Genomic DNA, 18,605 nt, shown 5'->3' on the forward strand with positions numbered 1-18,605 from the left:
TGTTAGCTGAACTGCATATCCTGGGAATTTTTGTATTTTAGAATAAGTAACATTGTAATGTCTCTTTTCCTCAGGGAGTTTTATTGGTATATGATATCACCAACTACCAAAGTTTTGAGAACTTAGAAGATTGGTTTTCCATGGTGAAGAAGGTGAACGAAGAGTCAGAAACACAGCCGTTTGTAGCCCTGGTAGGCAACAAAAGTAAGTTTAAAAATTATTAAGCAGGCCTATTCTTGGTAATAAATAGTCAAGCATTGATATTTATGATGGGAGGCGTAAATGAAGGTGTTGGAGATGTGAAAGAAAGGCCACAGTGCCCCCCTACGTAAACCAACCAGCAATTTAAATAGCTGTGCAAACTATACTATCACCAGGCTCCCCCCCCCAAAATAAAATTGAAAAGGTCAGCAGCTAGAAATACTTTGATCTGAGCTGGAAGTCGGAGCGGTTAGCTGCTAAACCAGGTACCCCCCAAAAAAGAGCCAAATGTGGCAGTGGAGGGAGGGTGCAAAAAAGCAGCGTGTCACCTTTTGGGTGGAGCTCCGCTTTAAATGATTCAGATCATCAAACGCATTTGGATGACAAACAAATAGATGCCATTTTTGCCCAGACTCTTTCTTATTGTTGAATCATGAACATTGATTCTAACTGAGGCAAGTCAGTCCTGCAGTTCATAGGATGTTGTTCTGGGTTATTTTATGACCTCCTGGATGAGTTTTTGTTGTGCTCTTAGTAGGCCGGCCACTCCTGGGAAGGTTCACCACTGTTACAAGTTTTCTCCATTTGTGAATAATGACTCTCACTGTGATTTGATGGAGTCCCAAACCCTTAGCAATGGCTTTGTAACCCTTTCCAGATTGATAAATGTCCATGACTTAGTTTCTTATCTATCTATTCTTTAACTGCTTTAGATCGTGGCATTGTGTGCTTCACTTTGTCAGACATCTTCTATTTAAGTGATATCTTAATTCAACAGGTCTGGGGGGGAACCCCACACCAAAAAAAAAAAAAAAAACGAGTGGAGCCCCACCCTGAAAGACCATACTAGACCCTTTGGTCTGGTAAGAATGTAAAGAGGAAACCCCTTAAAAAAAAAAAAAAAAACGGCATGCCCCCCCCTCAAAATCCATACCCCTAGCCGAGCACACAGCCCGGCAGGTCAGGCAGGGCGGGGGGGCGAGCGAGCCCCCAATCCTGGACCGTAGCAGGCTACATGCCCTCAACCAAGGGGGGAGGTGGGCCCAAAGCACCCTGTCCCAATGTTGATGGGGACAAGGGCCTCTTCACAACAACCCTGGGTGGTGGTTATGGTGATCTGCGGGCAGGGGGCTTATCATAATCTGGATGCCCCCTTTAACAAGGGGGCCCCCAGATCCCACCCCTCCCCATGTGAATGAGTATGGGGTACATTGTACCCCTACTCGTTCACCCCAAAAAAGTGTCAAAAATAAATAATATTACACAGGTTTTTGCCAAAGAATGTCCCCCGTCGTAGCTCCAACATGTATCAGGGCATGATGGGGTGGTGACTTCACAAGGGGGCGCAGTCTCTGAATGACGTCACCAGATGGCCGCGCCCCATGGCTATATAGTTAATGGCATGTTGAGGGCATGTGGCCTGATATTGTCCGGGGGAAGAGCGTTCGCTTATCTCCCCCCCTCCCCCTTTCCTGACCTGCCAGACAGCATGCTCAGATTAAGGTCTGGTAATAATTTTGGGGGTGGGCACACTTTTTTTATGGCATGGGAGTTTCCCTCAAAATCCATACCAGACCGAAGAGTCACACTTTCAAGCTCCTCTAAGCACAAGTCGCATGCCATAAGTCTGATCAGTTAAAACGGTGATCCAATTTTGACCCGACTTCAATGATATTGAATGGACTGAAAACGAACCAAAGTGGGACCAAAATAGTGCAGGAATCTTTTTCAAAGTCAGACCAACTTGTGTCTGAGCAGTAAAGATGGTCCTCATAGGGAACTGTTGATTTATACATGTCATGCGACATGTGCTCTCAAAGTGTGAACCGGGCCTTAGCATGGAGGGGTGGGCAATTACTTTTTCACATAGGGCCAGGCCGGTTTGGACAGCTTTTGTTTTCCCTATTAAATGAAATCCTCATTTAAAAACTGCATTTTGTATTTTCTTGGGTTATCTTTTACTATTTTTTGAAATTTGTTTAATGATCTAAATCATTTAGGTGTGACAAAAAAATTGAAAATCAGGAAAGGGGCAAATCCTTTTTTGCAGCATTGTATGATTTTTTGTGTGGAGTTGAAGCACCTTGACACATGTAAAACTACAGTCACTGGTCTTGATTTAATTTCTTAATTAGTCATACACCTATATTGCCTTATGATTTTTTTTGTGTGTATCTGAAGTACCTTGGTGCATATAAAACTACTGTCACTGCTCCTGATATAATTTTTTTTTCTCTATCGTTCATCGACAGACGCTGCTCTGCTTAATCATAGACTATAGGGTTATGCTCCTCCCATAGGGATAGGCACTAGGCGGAAAAAAGCTTGTCCACGCCTATAGGGGTTGTCCCAGCAGCATAACCCCTCAGGCTCTGCTATACTCAAACAGTTTGGTCTGCCTATTGACAAGGATAGGACCTAGTTCCCTGCTGGGACTTCGGTCTTAGCTGTAACAGGGAAAGTTTGTGATTTTTTTTTTTCAAGCGCCTGCCTGGTACCGCGATATGGTGAGTAACACATCCCCCACTACCCCTGGAGGACGTGGGGTAGGCGTGGGCCCCTCCCTGGAATGGTGGGACCTTAGGGGCTCCCTCGGTTCCCTGGCACCCCTGAAGCCTAGCTGGCGTACTCCTTGCTCTCCCCCCTTGTAAGTTTTTACTGTCGGGGAACGGTAATAATGTGGCCAGTTTTTGACACCTATTTGCGGGGAATGGATCGTCTGGGGGGGGGGGGGGGGTTCCTTTAATCGGGACCCCTTCGTAAAAGTGAAAGAAATGGTAACCTTCTCAAAAAAATAAACAATTTGGCTGGATTTAAAGTGATTGTAAATGATCACCTTGTAAAACAGCCCATTCCGTTTAAAATAGCAATGAAAGGCAAAACATTTTGGTATAGATATAAAAAACATTATAAATACCTTTTTTTCCCCTTTTTTTAGAAGTGATCACATTCCCTCTGTTCTCAGCTGCATAAGAGCTGGAGGGAGGAGAAACAGCAACACACTGATCTTTCCAGTGAATGGATGTGCAGGGGGGTCCTGACAAGTCTAATTATTGGGGAAGAACACACAGAGTCCCCAAACACAAAGTGATGACCGCACACCGATGTAAGTGAACATGTGAAGTTTATTCACCACTGTAGATCCAAAACTGGATATCAAAACATCACGGACAAGGACAAAAGGTTGACGTGTTTCCCGAGTTTACACTCGCTTACTCATAACCAGCAAGTGGTTATGAGTAAGCGAGTGTAAATTCGGGAAACGCGTCAACCTTTTGTCCTTGTCCGTGATGTTTTGATATCCAGTTTTGAATCTACAGTGGTGAATAAACTTCACATGTTCACTTACATCGGTGTGCGGTCATCACTTTGTGTTTGAAGATACTGCTGGAGAATACGGATCCGACCTGCACCTGATTATAGATCCTCACCTGAGCGGTGATCTGCATTTGTCTCAGTCTTTACACAGTTCCCAGCATAGATAGAAAACTGGCAACGGTGTGTGTTCTCCTGCTTAGTGTGGTCAGTTTTTACTAAGAAAGTAGAGGGACTAACACCAAGGATTTCACACAAAGGAAGCAATACAAAGAGAACAGGATACTTTCTCATACAACGTAACAAACGCTTTAATGAGGAGTTCTACCCAAAAGATGGACTTACGCTCTTTTGTTTCCTCCCCCCCCCCCCCCCCTCCGGTGCCAGATTTGGCACCTTTCAGGGGGGAGGGGGGAATGGGTACCTATTTTTTACAGGTACCCTTCCCCACTTCTGGGAGACGGCACTGCGGCCCCCTCCTTCCTCCTCTGCAGCCGAGCCCCCTCCTTCTTCCTTCGCGCATGCACAGTAGGGACCTGCCCATGACGCCGCAAGGCTTCAATGCTGGGTTCCCTTACCGGCAATGGCGGCAGCAGTACCCGACAGCCGATGGAAACATCGGCTGCTGTGCCGACATTGCTGGACTCCAGGACAGGTAAGTGTCCTAATAAAAATCAGCAGCTACAGTATGTGTAACCTCTGACTTTTAATTTTTGGAGGGGGTGGAGGGGGAGGCGGAACTCCGCTTTAAGTTTTAAATATAATATAGGTGAACACTCAATACTTAGTGCGCAAGGATGGCTTTTAGCACATCATACGTTTGAAAAATGTCCACTGATTAATCCTATTTTTGTGTTCTTAAGTAAGATTGTCTGCTTTGCCTGTTCACTCTCTACAATGATTCCTGAAGTGTCAAACTTGCATTCTCAGCGGAGATATTATAAACAGATATTAACCCAGGATGTATGGGAGCTGCACTCTTGTTGATTTATAGCGCCTTCGATAGTCCAAGGGCCAGCGGTTATCTTCAGCCTCTAGTGAGGGTAGGAATTATCAGGCACCAGTGTACCCCGGATGGATGAATTATTTCAACCTAGAGATATTAAACAGAACCCTTCCACAGCTCCCTAATACGGTCTAATAAGTCAGCTTTTTAAACAGCCTTCCTGACAGATATGGGCAAGGAGGAGTGTGTCGACCCTAATTAAGAATGTTGACTCTATGTTCGCTGTAGCTGTGATTAATTGTCCTAGTATGGCTATCTCTCTGAGAAAAGTGATGGGCTGTTACAGCGTGAAGTTTAAAGGTTACATGTTAATGTACTTTTTAACTGGTCTTCCTTGCTTTCAGCCATGATCTATGAGTGTTATAACACTCCTCTCAGAAAGCCATTTTTTTTATCAGTGGAATAGATTCTTTGTTGCACTTTTTTATTCCTGTAAATAAATGCCAGCCCACTTTTTTTTAATCCCTCTTCTGATTCCCTTCGATATTTCTCTTTTCAAATATTTATCTTGGTGGTATTATCTTTATCTTATAAATGACTGTTTGATTGAAAATGTATAGCTGAAGTTGGGCAAAGACTTTAAAATTAAAGCTACACTACACTGCGCTGCTGCAATAAAAAAAAAAAAGAAATGAACAAAAAAATGCAACCATTTGATAACCACCTAACTGTAAATATACCTTGTCATTTTGACTTTAAATTCCGGGGTTATGACTGCAGCTAGATGCCATAACCCCGGTATTTTATTTTCCTCAGGTGGCTGGCTTTCCGATGAAAGTGATCCCAGTGGGGCGTCGCAAAATCACTTTTAGAAGTGGCGGATAAGGTGGAGTAGCTCCAGGAATCATCTGGCTTTGGCACGGTTTTTCCATTGGGATAAGCGATGACTAGATGGCCACTGCTCATCTCTATGCCCTTGGAAGACTGGAACAACATCGATGTCGCTTCTGGTTCTCGGGCCATATAAACATGATTTTTTTTTTTTCTTGAAGCAAAAGATAAACAAAAATTTTTTTTTGATCTTTTGCTGATAAGGGAAAAGGAGAGATTTGGGGTCTTTTAGACCTCGGATCTCTCCAAAAAGAGGACCTGCCATTTTGTATTGTTATAGCAAGGGATGTTTACATGTTTCCTTGTGATAGCAATAAAAGTGATCAAACCTTTTTTTTTTCAAAGGGACAGTGTAAAAATAAATAAATAAATATAAAATGTAAAGCGCCCCTGTCCCTGCGTGCTGGCGCGCAGTAGTAAATGCACGCTCACATATGTATATGGCGTTTACACCACACGTGTGGTATCGCCGCAAACGTCTGAACGAAAGCAATAATTGTAGCACTAGACCTCCTCTAACTCTACAGTGGTAACCTGTAGAAATTTTGAAAGTGTCGCCTATAGTGTTTAACTACCATTCACAGGAGCATGACATGTTGGGTATCTATTTACTCGCGTAACCTCATCTTTCATATTATATAAAAAATTGTGATATATAATGTCTTTATTTTTGAAGTGTATTTTTTTCCAAAAAAATTGCGTTTAAAAAAACCGCTGCGCAAAAACCACGTGACATAAAAAAATTCAACGACCACCATTTTATTCTCTAGAGTCTCTGGTAAAAAATATATACACTATTTGGGGCTTATAAGTAATTGTCTAGCAAAAAATATTGATTTTAACTTGTGGGCAACACATGTCAGAAAAAGGCCTGGTCCTTAAGTGGTTAAAAGCTCCAGATGCATCTAAATTTGCGGCATGTAATACGTTGGATCCTGAGTCTCTCTTTTTATTTTGGACTGCAGAGTGGTATGGCCTTTTTTCCAGTGCACATGTTGCTGCTTGGAGAATGTGGACACTTACCATTGACTGTCCAGCAGCTGGGCTTTCTCAGGCTCCAGAAGAGTGCAGCAGCACGATGAAGCCATAACCATCGCTGGTCTTCACTCTTAGAAGAGATAATGTGAAGACCAAAATGAGTGCTGGTTTTGAAGCAGAAGGATCTTCATTCTTCCTCATACAATTATTTGTGATGTAAAATAGGTAGGCATTTGGCAGAGAGAATTAGGCCTTGTTCGCACAAGGCATATTAGTGTGTGCCTCATGTGAGAGCTATGTTTAAACACACAGGGATGCACGGATATTCAATGCATCCCTGTGCAGGAAGTCCCATTGATGTTTATTGGGGCACAGCAGTGGACACAGCCACCATTCAAAATTTGACATTTGTGCAGGTGTGGGTGCACAGCCCCGAACAAGCTGAGAGCAGTGACTGTGTCTGTTCAACTACTATATCCTAATGGGCATCAGTATGACTGCCTGCATGGAGATGCACCCAACACATGTGCATCCCCATGTTGGTAATCATGGGGAACACTTTAATATGTCCCATGTAAACAAAGCCTTGGACTTCCTGTAATGGAAAGGTCCTAAATTTTCACCATCAAATTCTCTGAGAAAAATAACAGGACAATGGTTGCCAGAACCTATCCAAACCTGTTAATAGTTTTAGATGAACCTATTAACTAAAGTTATACTGAATTCAGAATTATTTTGTGTTAGTATTTTATGCTCCTCCACCTCTCTCTCCTCGCTGGCTGTGATTGACAGCAGCAGGAGCCAGGCCTTCTCTGCAACATGTGCCTGACTTCCCAAATGCGCTTCTGGAAGAATGGTCAAACATTCCCATAGACACACTCCTAAACCTTGTGGACAGCCTTCCCAGAAGAGTTGAAGCTGTTATAGCTGCAAAGGGTGGGCCAACTCAATATTGAACCCTACGGACTAAGACTGGGATGCCATTAAATTCATGTGGGTGTAAAGGCAGGCGTCCCAATACTTTTGGTAATTATAAAAACAGTGCAGATATTTAATAAAACAGCATACAAATTAAAATTGTTACACTGTATGTGGGCACATTGGTTATAGTCAAGGTAACTGGTGAGTACTGATTCTGCTCAATTTGTCCTGGGCATATAGGCTTCAATTAACTTTTTGACATTAGAGTTAAATTGGAACTGTAGGCAAAACTTTTTTCCTCTTTTTCCATTTTAGAGCAAGGGAAGGTTTTAACCCTTGTCAGATTTTTTTTTTTCTCACCATCTGTGTCCCATTGTGGAGATTTCCCTTCTCTTCCAGTCCCATAGCCAAACAGGAAGTTAGAGGAAATCCCAGCAAATTAAGACACCCAGATAACCAGAACGAGTGTCCCCATTGGAAGATTTCCCCTCTATTACTTTTCTGGGGACAACCCAAAAATTTGGGATTTTCTTTTACTTTCACTTTCAATGATAATGGTAAACGGGACAAATAGGGAGGGCAAATCTCCCTAACGGAGGCACAGATGGCAATAAAAGTTGATAAGCATTATAATCCCTCACCATTCTATCCAAAAGATAAAATAAAGTTTTGCCTTTAGTTATACTTTAACCACTTGCTGACCGGGCCATAGCCGAATGAAGGCTACAGCGCAGTCGGCTAATTCTGGGAGGGCGTACAATGACGTCCTCCCAGAATCGCGCTTCCTGCGCACCCCCTGGAGCAGGCACACGGAAGTGTCCATGCTCGCCGGGTGACGGGGACCCAGCGCATCGCGGATCATGGTAAAGGGCCAATGACAGCGGCCCTTTACCACGCGATCGCTCCGTCCAATGATGGAGTGATCACTTGTCAACCAACCGGTGCATGTCCTGTTAATTTCCCACCTCTCCTCGCACACTGTACACAACGATCGGTACAGCACGCGAGGAGAGGAGAGAAACTGCAGCTGCACTCATCCTCTGCCTCCTCTATATACCTCCACTATGCCCATCCGTGCCACATCCAATCTGTGCCACATCCATGCCACATCTGTGCCCACCCATGCCATATCAGTGCTCATCTGTAGCACATCCTTGCCACATCCGTGCTCATCTATGCCACGTCAGTGTTCATACATGCCACGCCAGGGCTCATCCATGCCACATCCATGCCACGTCAGTTTTCATCCATGCCATGTCAGTGCTCATCCGTGCCGCATTCATGCCACATCAGTGCTCATCCATGCCACGTCAGTGCTCATCCGTGCGAAATCCATGCCACGTCAGTTGCTATTGGTGCCACGTCCTTGCCACGTTCGTGCTCATCCGTGCTACATCCATGCCACGTCCGTGCTCATCCGTACTACATCCATGCCACGTCCGTGCCCATCCGTGCTACATCCATGCCAGGTCAGTGCTCATCCGTGCCACATCCATGCCACATCAGTGCTCATCCATGCCACGCCAGTGCTCATCTGTGCGACATCCATGCCACATCAGTTGTTATTGGTGCCACGTCCATGCCACGTCAGTTGTTATTGATGCCACATCCATGCCACGTCAGTGCTCATCCGTGCTACATCCATGCCACGTCAGTGCTCATCCATGCTACATCCATGCCAAGTCAGTGCTGATCCGTGCCACATCCGTGCCACATCCGTGCCACGTCAGTGCTCATCCGTGCCACGTCAGTGCTCATCCGTGCCACATCCTTGGCACATCGTTGCTCATCTGTGCCACATCCATGCCACATCAGTGCTCATCCGTGCCACATTAGTGCCACTACAGTGCTTATCAGTGCCCTACAGTGCCTCACAAAATTGTAATGGGTAGATAGGAAATGACTCTTCTCCCTGCATATTGGGCCTCTGTATGTGGCTAGGCTGTGTAAAAGTGTCACACACGTGGTATCGTCACACTCGGGAGGAGTATCAGAATGTATTTTGGGGTGTCATTTTTGCTATGTACATGCTATGTGTTAGAATATCTTATAAATTGACAACTTTGTGTAAAAAAAAAAAAAATGCATTTTCATTTTCTTTCCACGCTTTCCAAAAACTTGTCGAAAAAAAAGACATGTTCAAAAGATGCATTATGCCTCCTAGAATATATGTCGGGGTGTTTACTTTCCAAAATGGGGTCATTTTGTGGGGGTTTCCATTGTCCTGGTGCTCCAGGACCTTCAAAAGTGTGATAGGTTATCAGGAAATTATGTGTGTATTTTTTGCTCCTAGAACACCTGGAGGTGCTACTTGGATGTTGGACCTCTGTATGTGTTCAGGAAAAAAGTCCGACAAATGTGGTATCGCCATAGAGGAGTAGCAAAATTTATTTTGGGGTGTAGTTGCAAGTATGCCTATACTGTGTGTGAGAAATAACTTTGTAATATGACCATTTTGTGGAAAAAAAAAAAAAAACCTTAATTTTGCAAAGAATTGTGGAAAAAAAATTACAACTTCAAAAAACTCACCATGCCTCTTACTAAATACCTTGGAATGTCTACTTTCCAAAAGGGGTAATTTGGGGGTATTTCTACTGTCCTGGCTTGTTAGGGTCTCAAGAAATTAGATAGGCCGTCATGGTGTGATCAATTTTTAATGATGGGCACCATAGCTTGTCGACTCTAAAACCTTCACAAAGACCAACAAAATATATACTTATTTGGGTTATTTTTACTAAAGATATGTAGCAGTATAAATTTTGGCCAAAATTTATGAAGAAAAGTTACTAAATGTTCAAAATTTTAAAACTGAAACAAAGAAAAATGCATTTTTTTTACAAAATTTTCAGTCTTTTTTCATTTATAGCGAAAAAAAACAAAAAACAAAAAAACAATGATGATTAAATACCACCAAAAGAAAGCTCTGTGTGAAAAAAAGGACGAAAATTTAATGTGGGTACAGTGTTGCATGACTGAGTTATTGTCATTCAAAATGTGAGAGCACTGAAAGCTGAAAATTGGTCTGGTTAGGAAGGGGGTTTAAGTGCCCAGTGGGTAAGTGGTTAATCAAGTGTAGGTGGGTGCCTCATATTGTAAAATCCAATGGTTAAATTGAAAATAAGAGAATTGCTTTTGCATACTTCTTCTTTGAGGTTCAAGCTCTATGAGCCATCAGCTTGAGCCTTGTGTGTCAAAGACCTAAAATAATCATGCTGAAGTTCAGACCCTTACCAACCGTATGCTTATCTTCACAGGTTTACGCTAAGATTTTGAGTTGGTATACAGTGACCCACTTTCCTCAGATGCCACTTTAATAAAAAATGCTAAATACCACATAAAATATAATCGCTGTAGAAACTTGAATGTTCTTCTCAAGTCATGAAGCTCTTCGGCTAGAAAAAGAAGTTAGAGCTTTATAGCATGAAAGTGGACAAAATGGTTTTTATATTTTAATACAGGATGTTCGGAAAATATCTCCTTCCTGTAAAAGGTGGCAGCAGAGTGTTAATTTGATCCCTGGCATCACACTGAATTTAGGAACATAACAAAACACTGCATTATGTATTCCATTTTAAACACAACATAAACATTCATTTCCATAAACCGCTAAAGAAACTTTGGCGCTTTCATTCATAGACTCAAACTAAAAGAAACAAATTAATTGAGATCCACCATGTAACATGGAAAGGTAGAAAGTTGCCATTTTTAAAGGGTAGATCTAGGCAAACGGTCATATATATATATATATATATATATATATATATACAGTGGGTACGGAAAGTATTCAGACCCCCTTAAAATTTTCACTCTTTGTTATATTGCAGCCATTTGCTAAAATCATTTAAGTTCATTCTTCTTCCTCATGAATGTACACATAGCACCCCATACTGACAGAAAAACACAGAATTGTTGATATTGTTGCAGATTTATTAAAAAAGAAAAACTGAAATATCACATGGTCCTAAGTATTCAGACCCTTTGCTGTGACACTCATATATTTAACTCAGGTGCTTTCCATTTCTTCTGATCATCCTTGAGATGGTTCTACACCTTCATTTGAGTCCAGCTGAGTTTGATTATACTGATTGGACTTGATTAGGAAAGCCACACACCTGTCTATATAAGACCTTCCAGATCACAATGCATGTCAGAGCAAATGAGAATCATGAGGTCAAAGGAACTGCCTGAAGAGCTCAGAGACAGAATTGTGGCAAGGCACAGATCTGGCCAAGGTTACAAAAAGATTTCTGCTGCACTTAAGGTTCCTAAGAGCACAGTGGCCTCCATAATCCTCAAATGGAAGACGTTTGGGACGACCAGAACCCTTCCTAGAGCTGGCCGTCCGGCCAAACTGAGCTATCGGGGGAGAAGAGCCTTGGTGAGAGAGGTAAAGAAGAACCCAAAGATCACTGTGGCTGAGCTCCAGAGATGCAGTCAGGAGATGGGAGAAAGTTGTAGAAAGTCAACCATCACTGCAGCCCTCCACCAGTCGGGGCTTTATGGCAGAGTGGCCCGACGGAAGCCTCTCCTCAGTGTAAGACACATGAAAGCCTGCATGGAGTTTGCTAAAAAACACCTGAAGGACTCCAAGATGGTGAGAAATAAGATTCTCTGGTCTGATGAGACCAAAATAGAACTTTTTGGCCTTAATTCTAAGCGGTATGTGTGGAGAAAACCAGGCACTGCTCCTCACCTGTCCAATACAGTCCCAACAGTGAAGCATGGTGGTGGCAGCATCATGCTGTGGGGTGTTTTTCAGCTGCAGGGGCAGGACGACTGGTTGCAATCGAGGGAAAGATGAATGCGGCCAAGTACAGGGATATCCTGGACAAAAACCTTCTCCAGAGTGCTCTGGACCTCAGACTGGGCCGAAGGTTTACCTTCCAACAAGACAATGACCCTAAGCACACAGCTAAAATAACGAAGGAGTGGCTTCACAACAACTCCGTGACTGTTCTTGAATGGCCCAGCCAGAGCCCTGACTTAAACCCAATTGAGCATCTCTGGAGAGACCTAAAAATGGCTGTCCACCAACGTTTACCATCCAACCTGACAGAACTGGAGAGGATCTGCAAGGAGGAATGGCAGAGGATCCCCAAATCCAGGTATGAAAGACTTGTTGCATCTTTCCCAAAAAGACTCCTGGCTGTATTAGATCAAAAGGGGGCTTCTACTAAATACTGAGCAAAGGGTCTGAATACTTAGGACCATGTGATATTTCAGTTTTTCTTTTTTAATAAATCTGCAACAATGTCAACAATTCTGTGTTTTTCTGTCAGTATGGGGTGCTATGTGTACATTCACGAGGAAGAAGAATGAACCTAAATGATTTTAGCAAATGGCTGCAATATAACAAAGAGTGAAAAATGTAAGGGGGTCTGAATACTTTCCGCACCCACTGTATACACTGAAAACAAGTATATGAGAATTGTGTTTTATGTCAACATATTTGTAGATTAACAACACACTTTTGTGATCTACCCACTACTGTCATCTAATAATCTGAAACAAGGTATTCTGGAGGTAATATATTCTCAAAGATATTTATATATAGACATGACATTTTCATCATCATTATCCCTTTTTTTGTAGTGTATTATAATTGTCATTGTTTTGTTTCATTGAAGAAAGAATTATGGCTGACCATACAGGGAAAATACAGATTTGCCGTAATGCCCCCAGCAGCATATACTTGCTTTTCCTTCATTTCCATTTTAATTTAATTACTGCCAGGTATGGAGGAGCATCACTCCACATCATGTGTTGCTGCTTGGAGGGGCAAATGAAAAAGGAAATATGTGCATCTGGGTACAGTGGTATTAAAGCTGAACTCCAGCCTTACCTTAACGCTGGCCATACACTAGCCGAAAAATCATTCAAACTCATTTTCGAAAAACAAAAAATCAGCTGTGAGAGCAGACGATCGTGCCATCATGTAATGACCAAATTTTGAATGATAAAACGTTCAATGGACATAAATTAATCCGTTTTTTGTTCAGTTTGTCACATATGCCTAGTGCAAACAGTTTGGGCGAGAAACACATTAACCTTTCAATTTATCGTTCGTTCGGCAGAATTTTCAAAACTGTTCCTTCGATTTTTCGGCTCTAAAAAGTTAAAACTTATTTTGTATTTGTGCCCATTAGCTGCATAAAAACCAAACAAACGGACCAAATGACAGATTTTTGAACGATTTTTCGCCTAGTGTATGTCCAGCATTAGACTTGCACAATCGTACGGGCTCCTCTCTTGTACTGAAATTGCTTACTCTCATTTCATTGCTTATGTCCTCGATGGAGGACGTCCAATATCACCTAGACTTTGTCTCCCCAGCCCTACTGTCTGGCCAGCTCTTATCATTTTATAAGTTTTGGTGCTTTCAACCAGGAAGGCTCAGCATCGCATGTGGGCGTTACCTAGAGCAGTTTGCGCAGCCTGCCTAGGAACGCCCATTCCTCAAGATTGACATCCTCCCTATAGGTATTTTGTAATTTTAACATATGTAACAAAAAATAAATGTTGTTGATGAGGGGGAGGAAGGCAAAATCTAAGCAGATTGAACTTGCATTGGCACAGCACTGGTTCAGTTTATATAACTCTGTGCCCTCTTGCTAAAGTGTCTGGAACTAGTATCTGAAAGATGCTGTGGGCTGCTTTTTAACTTTTGTCTGTAGCAGCCTAATGAGCTTGGAACACAAAATAATGAAAAGTATGCCTAATTATCAGTCCCGATTTTGGGAGAAATATTCTGAGCTGTTGATTTTCCTTTTTCTTTGGCAGTGTAAATGTTTTAGTGCGTTCTTTTCCAATTTTAAATTTCTGACAGAAGTTGATAATTTATGAATGTGAAAATTAAACTTGAGGAATTTTCCAAAACAACGTAACAATCCATACCAGAATGCATCGCTCCGTTCGGACCACTTCAAAGCAGCAGTCATGTTTCTAGCCACATCTGGTTACCTCTGACGTCAAATTGAAATCCATTGAAATTTCTGCTGCCAGGCTCCTGTTTCGGACTCCCCACACCTCATCTGCCACTTCACTAAGCAAATCGTTCAGCGGGTTTCCCACCATTTCATAAATCAAGTTCAGTCCAGCTCAACAAGAAAAAAGAAATCTCAATTCAATAAGGGTTTAGAGTTCAAGTTTGGTGACTTTTTCTGACTTTGAAAAATCAAAGTAGGAGGGCACACCAGCCTAGTGCATTATCATAAGACCCTTTATTGTGAAAGAAATACAATCCAATGTACTTACAAAGATACAGAGCTGAAAGCCAATAATCAATCCAGTCTCAATGCTTGAAGTAGGGCATGTAGGGATGTAGCTTACACGTTGCAAGGGCAACCTACCAGGATCAGAAATAAAGAGAAATATCTTGATTGTGGACACAAACGGCAAAACCTTTTTTAACATAGTGGGAAAGTGTTCGAACATCCAACAGTGTTCTTATTGCTGTTTGTGCTTTCTTGAGCTGAGAACCCCCAATCCGATTTTTTTGTACATGTGTCACATGGACTGGAAGTGACGGTTAATTTTAGGTTTACAGATTGAAGTAAAGTGGAATTAAATCTAGTTTTTTTACACATTTTGGATAGAGGGAGGATTATAGCCTGTATTTTTTTTTTAATTTTTTTTTTGCTGTCTGTTCCCATTAGGGAGATTATCCTTTGTGTTGTCCCACATCCAAAGCAGGAAGTGGAGGGAAGTCTTTCCAAAGCGATGGAATCCTGGGATGTCCCCAGGGTCATCGGAACAAGTGTCCATTGCAAGAGTTCCCCTCTATTACTGTTTTCTCTATCGCTCATTGACAGACGTAGTCCTCGGTGATTCAACACCCTCGGGTTATGCTGCCCTCTACAGGAGTAGGACTAGACAGGAAAGAAAACGTTCTGGCCACACCCTAGGGGCAGTCCCAGAGGGTATATCCTCTCACTTCCTGCTCTAGCAAATCAGTTTTTTTCTGTCTAGTTAGGAGTAAGGACCTAGATACCTTGCTGGGATCTTCGGTCCTGGCAGGATTTTTTTCTTAGAAAAGATTTTTTAGACAGCTTTTTTCTCCAGTGTTCCTGTGAGATCTTCAAGCAAGAAAGCTGAACTGGGCGACGGGCTGGATGTTGAGATCCAGTGGTCACCCCAGTTCAGCCTACGAGCGCGTGCAGGCCATAGCTCTGCGCTGGGTCGGCCGCGACATAGTGCCACTGGACGGGGACTGACCCTGCGAGTTAAACGTCTCGCTAAAACGCCAAAGACCATGAGTCACGGCGTCCGTATTGGTCAACAGCCCTCCTACCTCGATTATGTAAACAAAGGACTATCTCTATTAAGTTTAAAATATTTGAAAAGCACCACGTCCCTATTGAATATTTAAGTGTGAGGAGTTATACTAGAAAGTATAGCTGGGTGCCACAAAGGGGACTTTACAATAGGGTGCTTAGATATTATGTGGTATACCAGATATGACAAAAAAAACATATATTAAAGTAAAAAAGGCAAAATATAACTTTATTGTAAACAGCAATAAAAAATACACTGTGATTAGAGAAGTCACAGTATATTGTACAAAATTGGATTATATCACACCGACAATAAACAGCTATATAATTTCATACAAATATAGTCATATACATATTCTCCTAAACACAAGGGTAAGAAGTGTGTATGCTTTTGTACCCAGTTGCATCCACAATGGATGGTCTTTGTGCAGGAGGCGTGGTAGCCCACAACAATTAACCCAACATGTTTCGCAGCACTACCGCCGCTTCTTCAGGGGTATCTTTGAGGGTATCACATAAATATATTTGTCATGAAAGAAATGTACTAATGAGCTAAGGTGATAAAGAAAAAAAAATAAAAAAAAATAAATAAAAATACAATTAGTACAAAATCATGATATACATATTTGTAATAGCTTGTACATTTAATGATATAATGTCAGAGCTTATTCAAAATAGTGGCTATAGTAAACCAAAAAATTGAATAGTGTCCATGACACAGAAGTCAAAAGTAATGTATACTATCCTACCTGTTCGGCATGCAATGAAGCACGCTGTAGTAGGAGGTGCGACCACAAGGCCAGAGGGAAACCCCCCGGGGGCGGACACAGGAGACCGAACACAAATAGGGCATACAAATGCAATTGAAGAAAAATATGATCTACAAGATGAAAAAGAAAAAATAAATAATATATATGCTTTTTATTTTCATGTATGGCCACCCTGTTGTCTCACCTAGAAAGAGGAGACAGGAGGGGCACTTAGTGTTTTTAGCTTAGGCCGAAGGTCATGGGGCTATGGTGGTTAAGAGAGGTTGTCTTACCTCAGTAATGCCCGGCCATAAATATGGGCGGGGACTGGGTAGAAGAAGAACGTGGATCAGAATAGAAGATCCCACAATAATGTTTCCTAAAAAGAAACAAATATAGGGTAATATATATCTGATATGTATCAACTAAAAAAGGCAATCTGCAATACTAAGGCAGATATATGTATCCCATTATCTAGAGGTTAGACTAGTCATCCTTAACGAGGATCTAAGCCATTAAATTGGGCTTGCCCCTCGATGTAGGTGCTGCCGATACAAGAAAATAGTGAAGGCACAAAGCATGAGCATTACCTGATAGTAAAATAAGGATCGCGTCCAGTCCCAGCACATCGCGGTGATGGACGCCAAGTTGCCGCTATTTATGTGTCCGGATAACTCCACCCGGGTGGCGCACAGGACGTGCGTCCTGTCGAACATCCGGGCTGACGTCAGTGACGCGCGCGCACCTCGCGCATGCGCATCAGCCGCAGGCCCGTCGACATCCAAAACAACGTCCGCGGGAGCCATGGGAGTGGCCACCACGAACGTGTAAAGGAGGGGCAAGCCAGACGACATATCAACACCAATCCCCCGCAAGGGGGAGGGGTAATACCTGACGTCATGTGCCCGCCAATGGGGGAGCCCAAAGTAGTCGCATCAAAAGAGAGCAATTGAATAGCCCATATTAGAACCTACAAAAACAGGAAAAACGGAAGGGAAAGTGTATATCGTTAGACATTGTGTCATGGACAAGCAAATTGCTAAAAAAGAATTTCCGAATGACTGTAAAGTTACAGAAAAAAGGATCAATAATATTGATAAACTTCATTAATCAAAAATACAACAAATAAAATACATATCAACAACTTAGAAAATGTGTAATCATACTGAAAGGAAAAAAAAGGAAAGAAATTTAAATTTAATTAGTACATATATAGTGCACCACTATATATCAACAGTCCATTTGTCCATCCATTGTGGATGCAACTGGGTACAAAAGCATACACACTTCTTACCCTTGTGTTTAGGAGAATATGTATATGACTATATTTGTATGAAATTATATAGCTGTTTATTGTCGGTGTGATATAATCCAATTTTGTACAATATACTGTGACTTCTCTAATCACAGTGTATTTTTTATTGCTGTTTACAATAAAGTTATATTTTGCCTTTTTTACTTTAATATATGTTTTTTTTGCCATATCTGGTATACCACATAATATCTAAGCACCCTATTGTAAAGTCCCCTTTGTGGCACCCAGCTATACTTTCTAGTATAACTCCTCACAGCCCTCCTACCTCGGTGGAGAGGGGTACTGTCAGGAGTTGGCGCCCGCCTGGTTCCGGTATGGTGAGTAGTATGTTCCCCCTTTCCCCCTGACGGGTCTTGTGGTGAACGCGGGCCCCTCTCTGTAATGGTAAGGATGGGTTCCCCTCTATCCTATAACATGTCACAGATCCCCCTAATTGAGTGTGATTTTTGTGTACAAGAAGCCAGGAGGCTTGGTTTGGGAGCTGACAATCTAATTGTAAAGATGTGAAAATGATTGTAGTCAGTGGCAGTACTAGAACTTTACTGTGATAGTATAAGGTATCCTACCTGTCAGTAGCCACAGGGCGATGTCTATACATGTATACTGCATCCCAGATCATTCCTCCAGCTAGCAGATGCCTCCAGACGGCCACGGACCGCATACGGCCCGCCAGGGTCCGGTACCGCCGACCACGCTGACCACCATGAGGGTGAAGGGTTGTGAGGCCGAGATCCTTCTGCAGACATGCCACTATTCTGTGCCGGCCGCCGCCATTGTCTGGTAGATCGCACGAGGCCGCCATTTTGGTGTAGCCTCGTGTCTCCAGCATGGGGGCGGCCATGTTTGAGGTGACTCAAACACCTCGTGGAGCCAGGGGGAGGCGCCGGCAGGCGTGTTAAGGGGCGGAGCCGCCTCCTTTACCCAGGAAATAGGGCCAAAGACTTCCTGTCTGTAACAGGACAGCACTGAGCAAGCTGATGAAAACTTCTGTGCATCAGGGATGAGCCTTGGGGTCT

At 42.6% G+C, this 18,605-nt stretch overlaps 1 protein-coding gene across 2 annotated transcripts in view; it reads left to right on the top strand.

The window, feature by feature from the left end:
- Nucleotides 1-18,605, top strand: part of RAB28 (RAB28, member RAS oncogene family) — a 198,967-nt gene that overhangs the window by 94,561 nt on the left and 85,801 nt on the right. For both annotated transcript variants that reach the window (XM_082257172.1, XM_082257171.1), the window contains exon 4: nucleotides 75-204. In XM_082257172.1, coding sequence (XP_082113298.1) covers nucleotides 75-204 — 130 coding nt within the window. The remainder of the gene's footprint in view (nucleotides 1-74; nucleotides 205-18,605) is intronic.

Source organism: Pelophylax lessonae (genome assembly GCF_965119305.1).
Source record: "Pelophylax lessonae genome assembly, chromosome: 1".
Classification (NCBI taxonomy): Eukaryota; Metazoa; Chordata; class Amphibia; order Anura; family Ranidae; genus Pelophylax; species Pelophylax lessonae.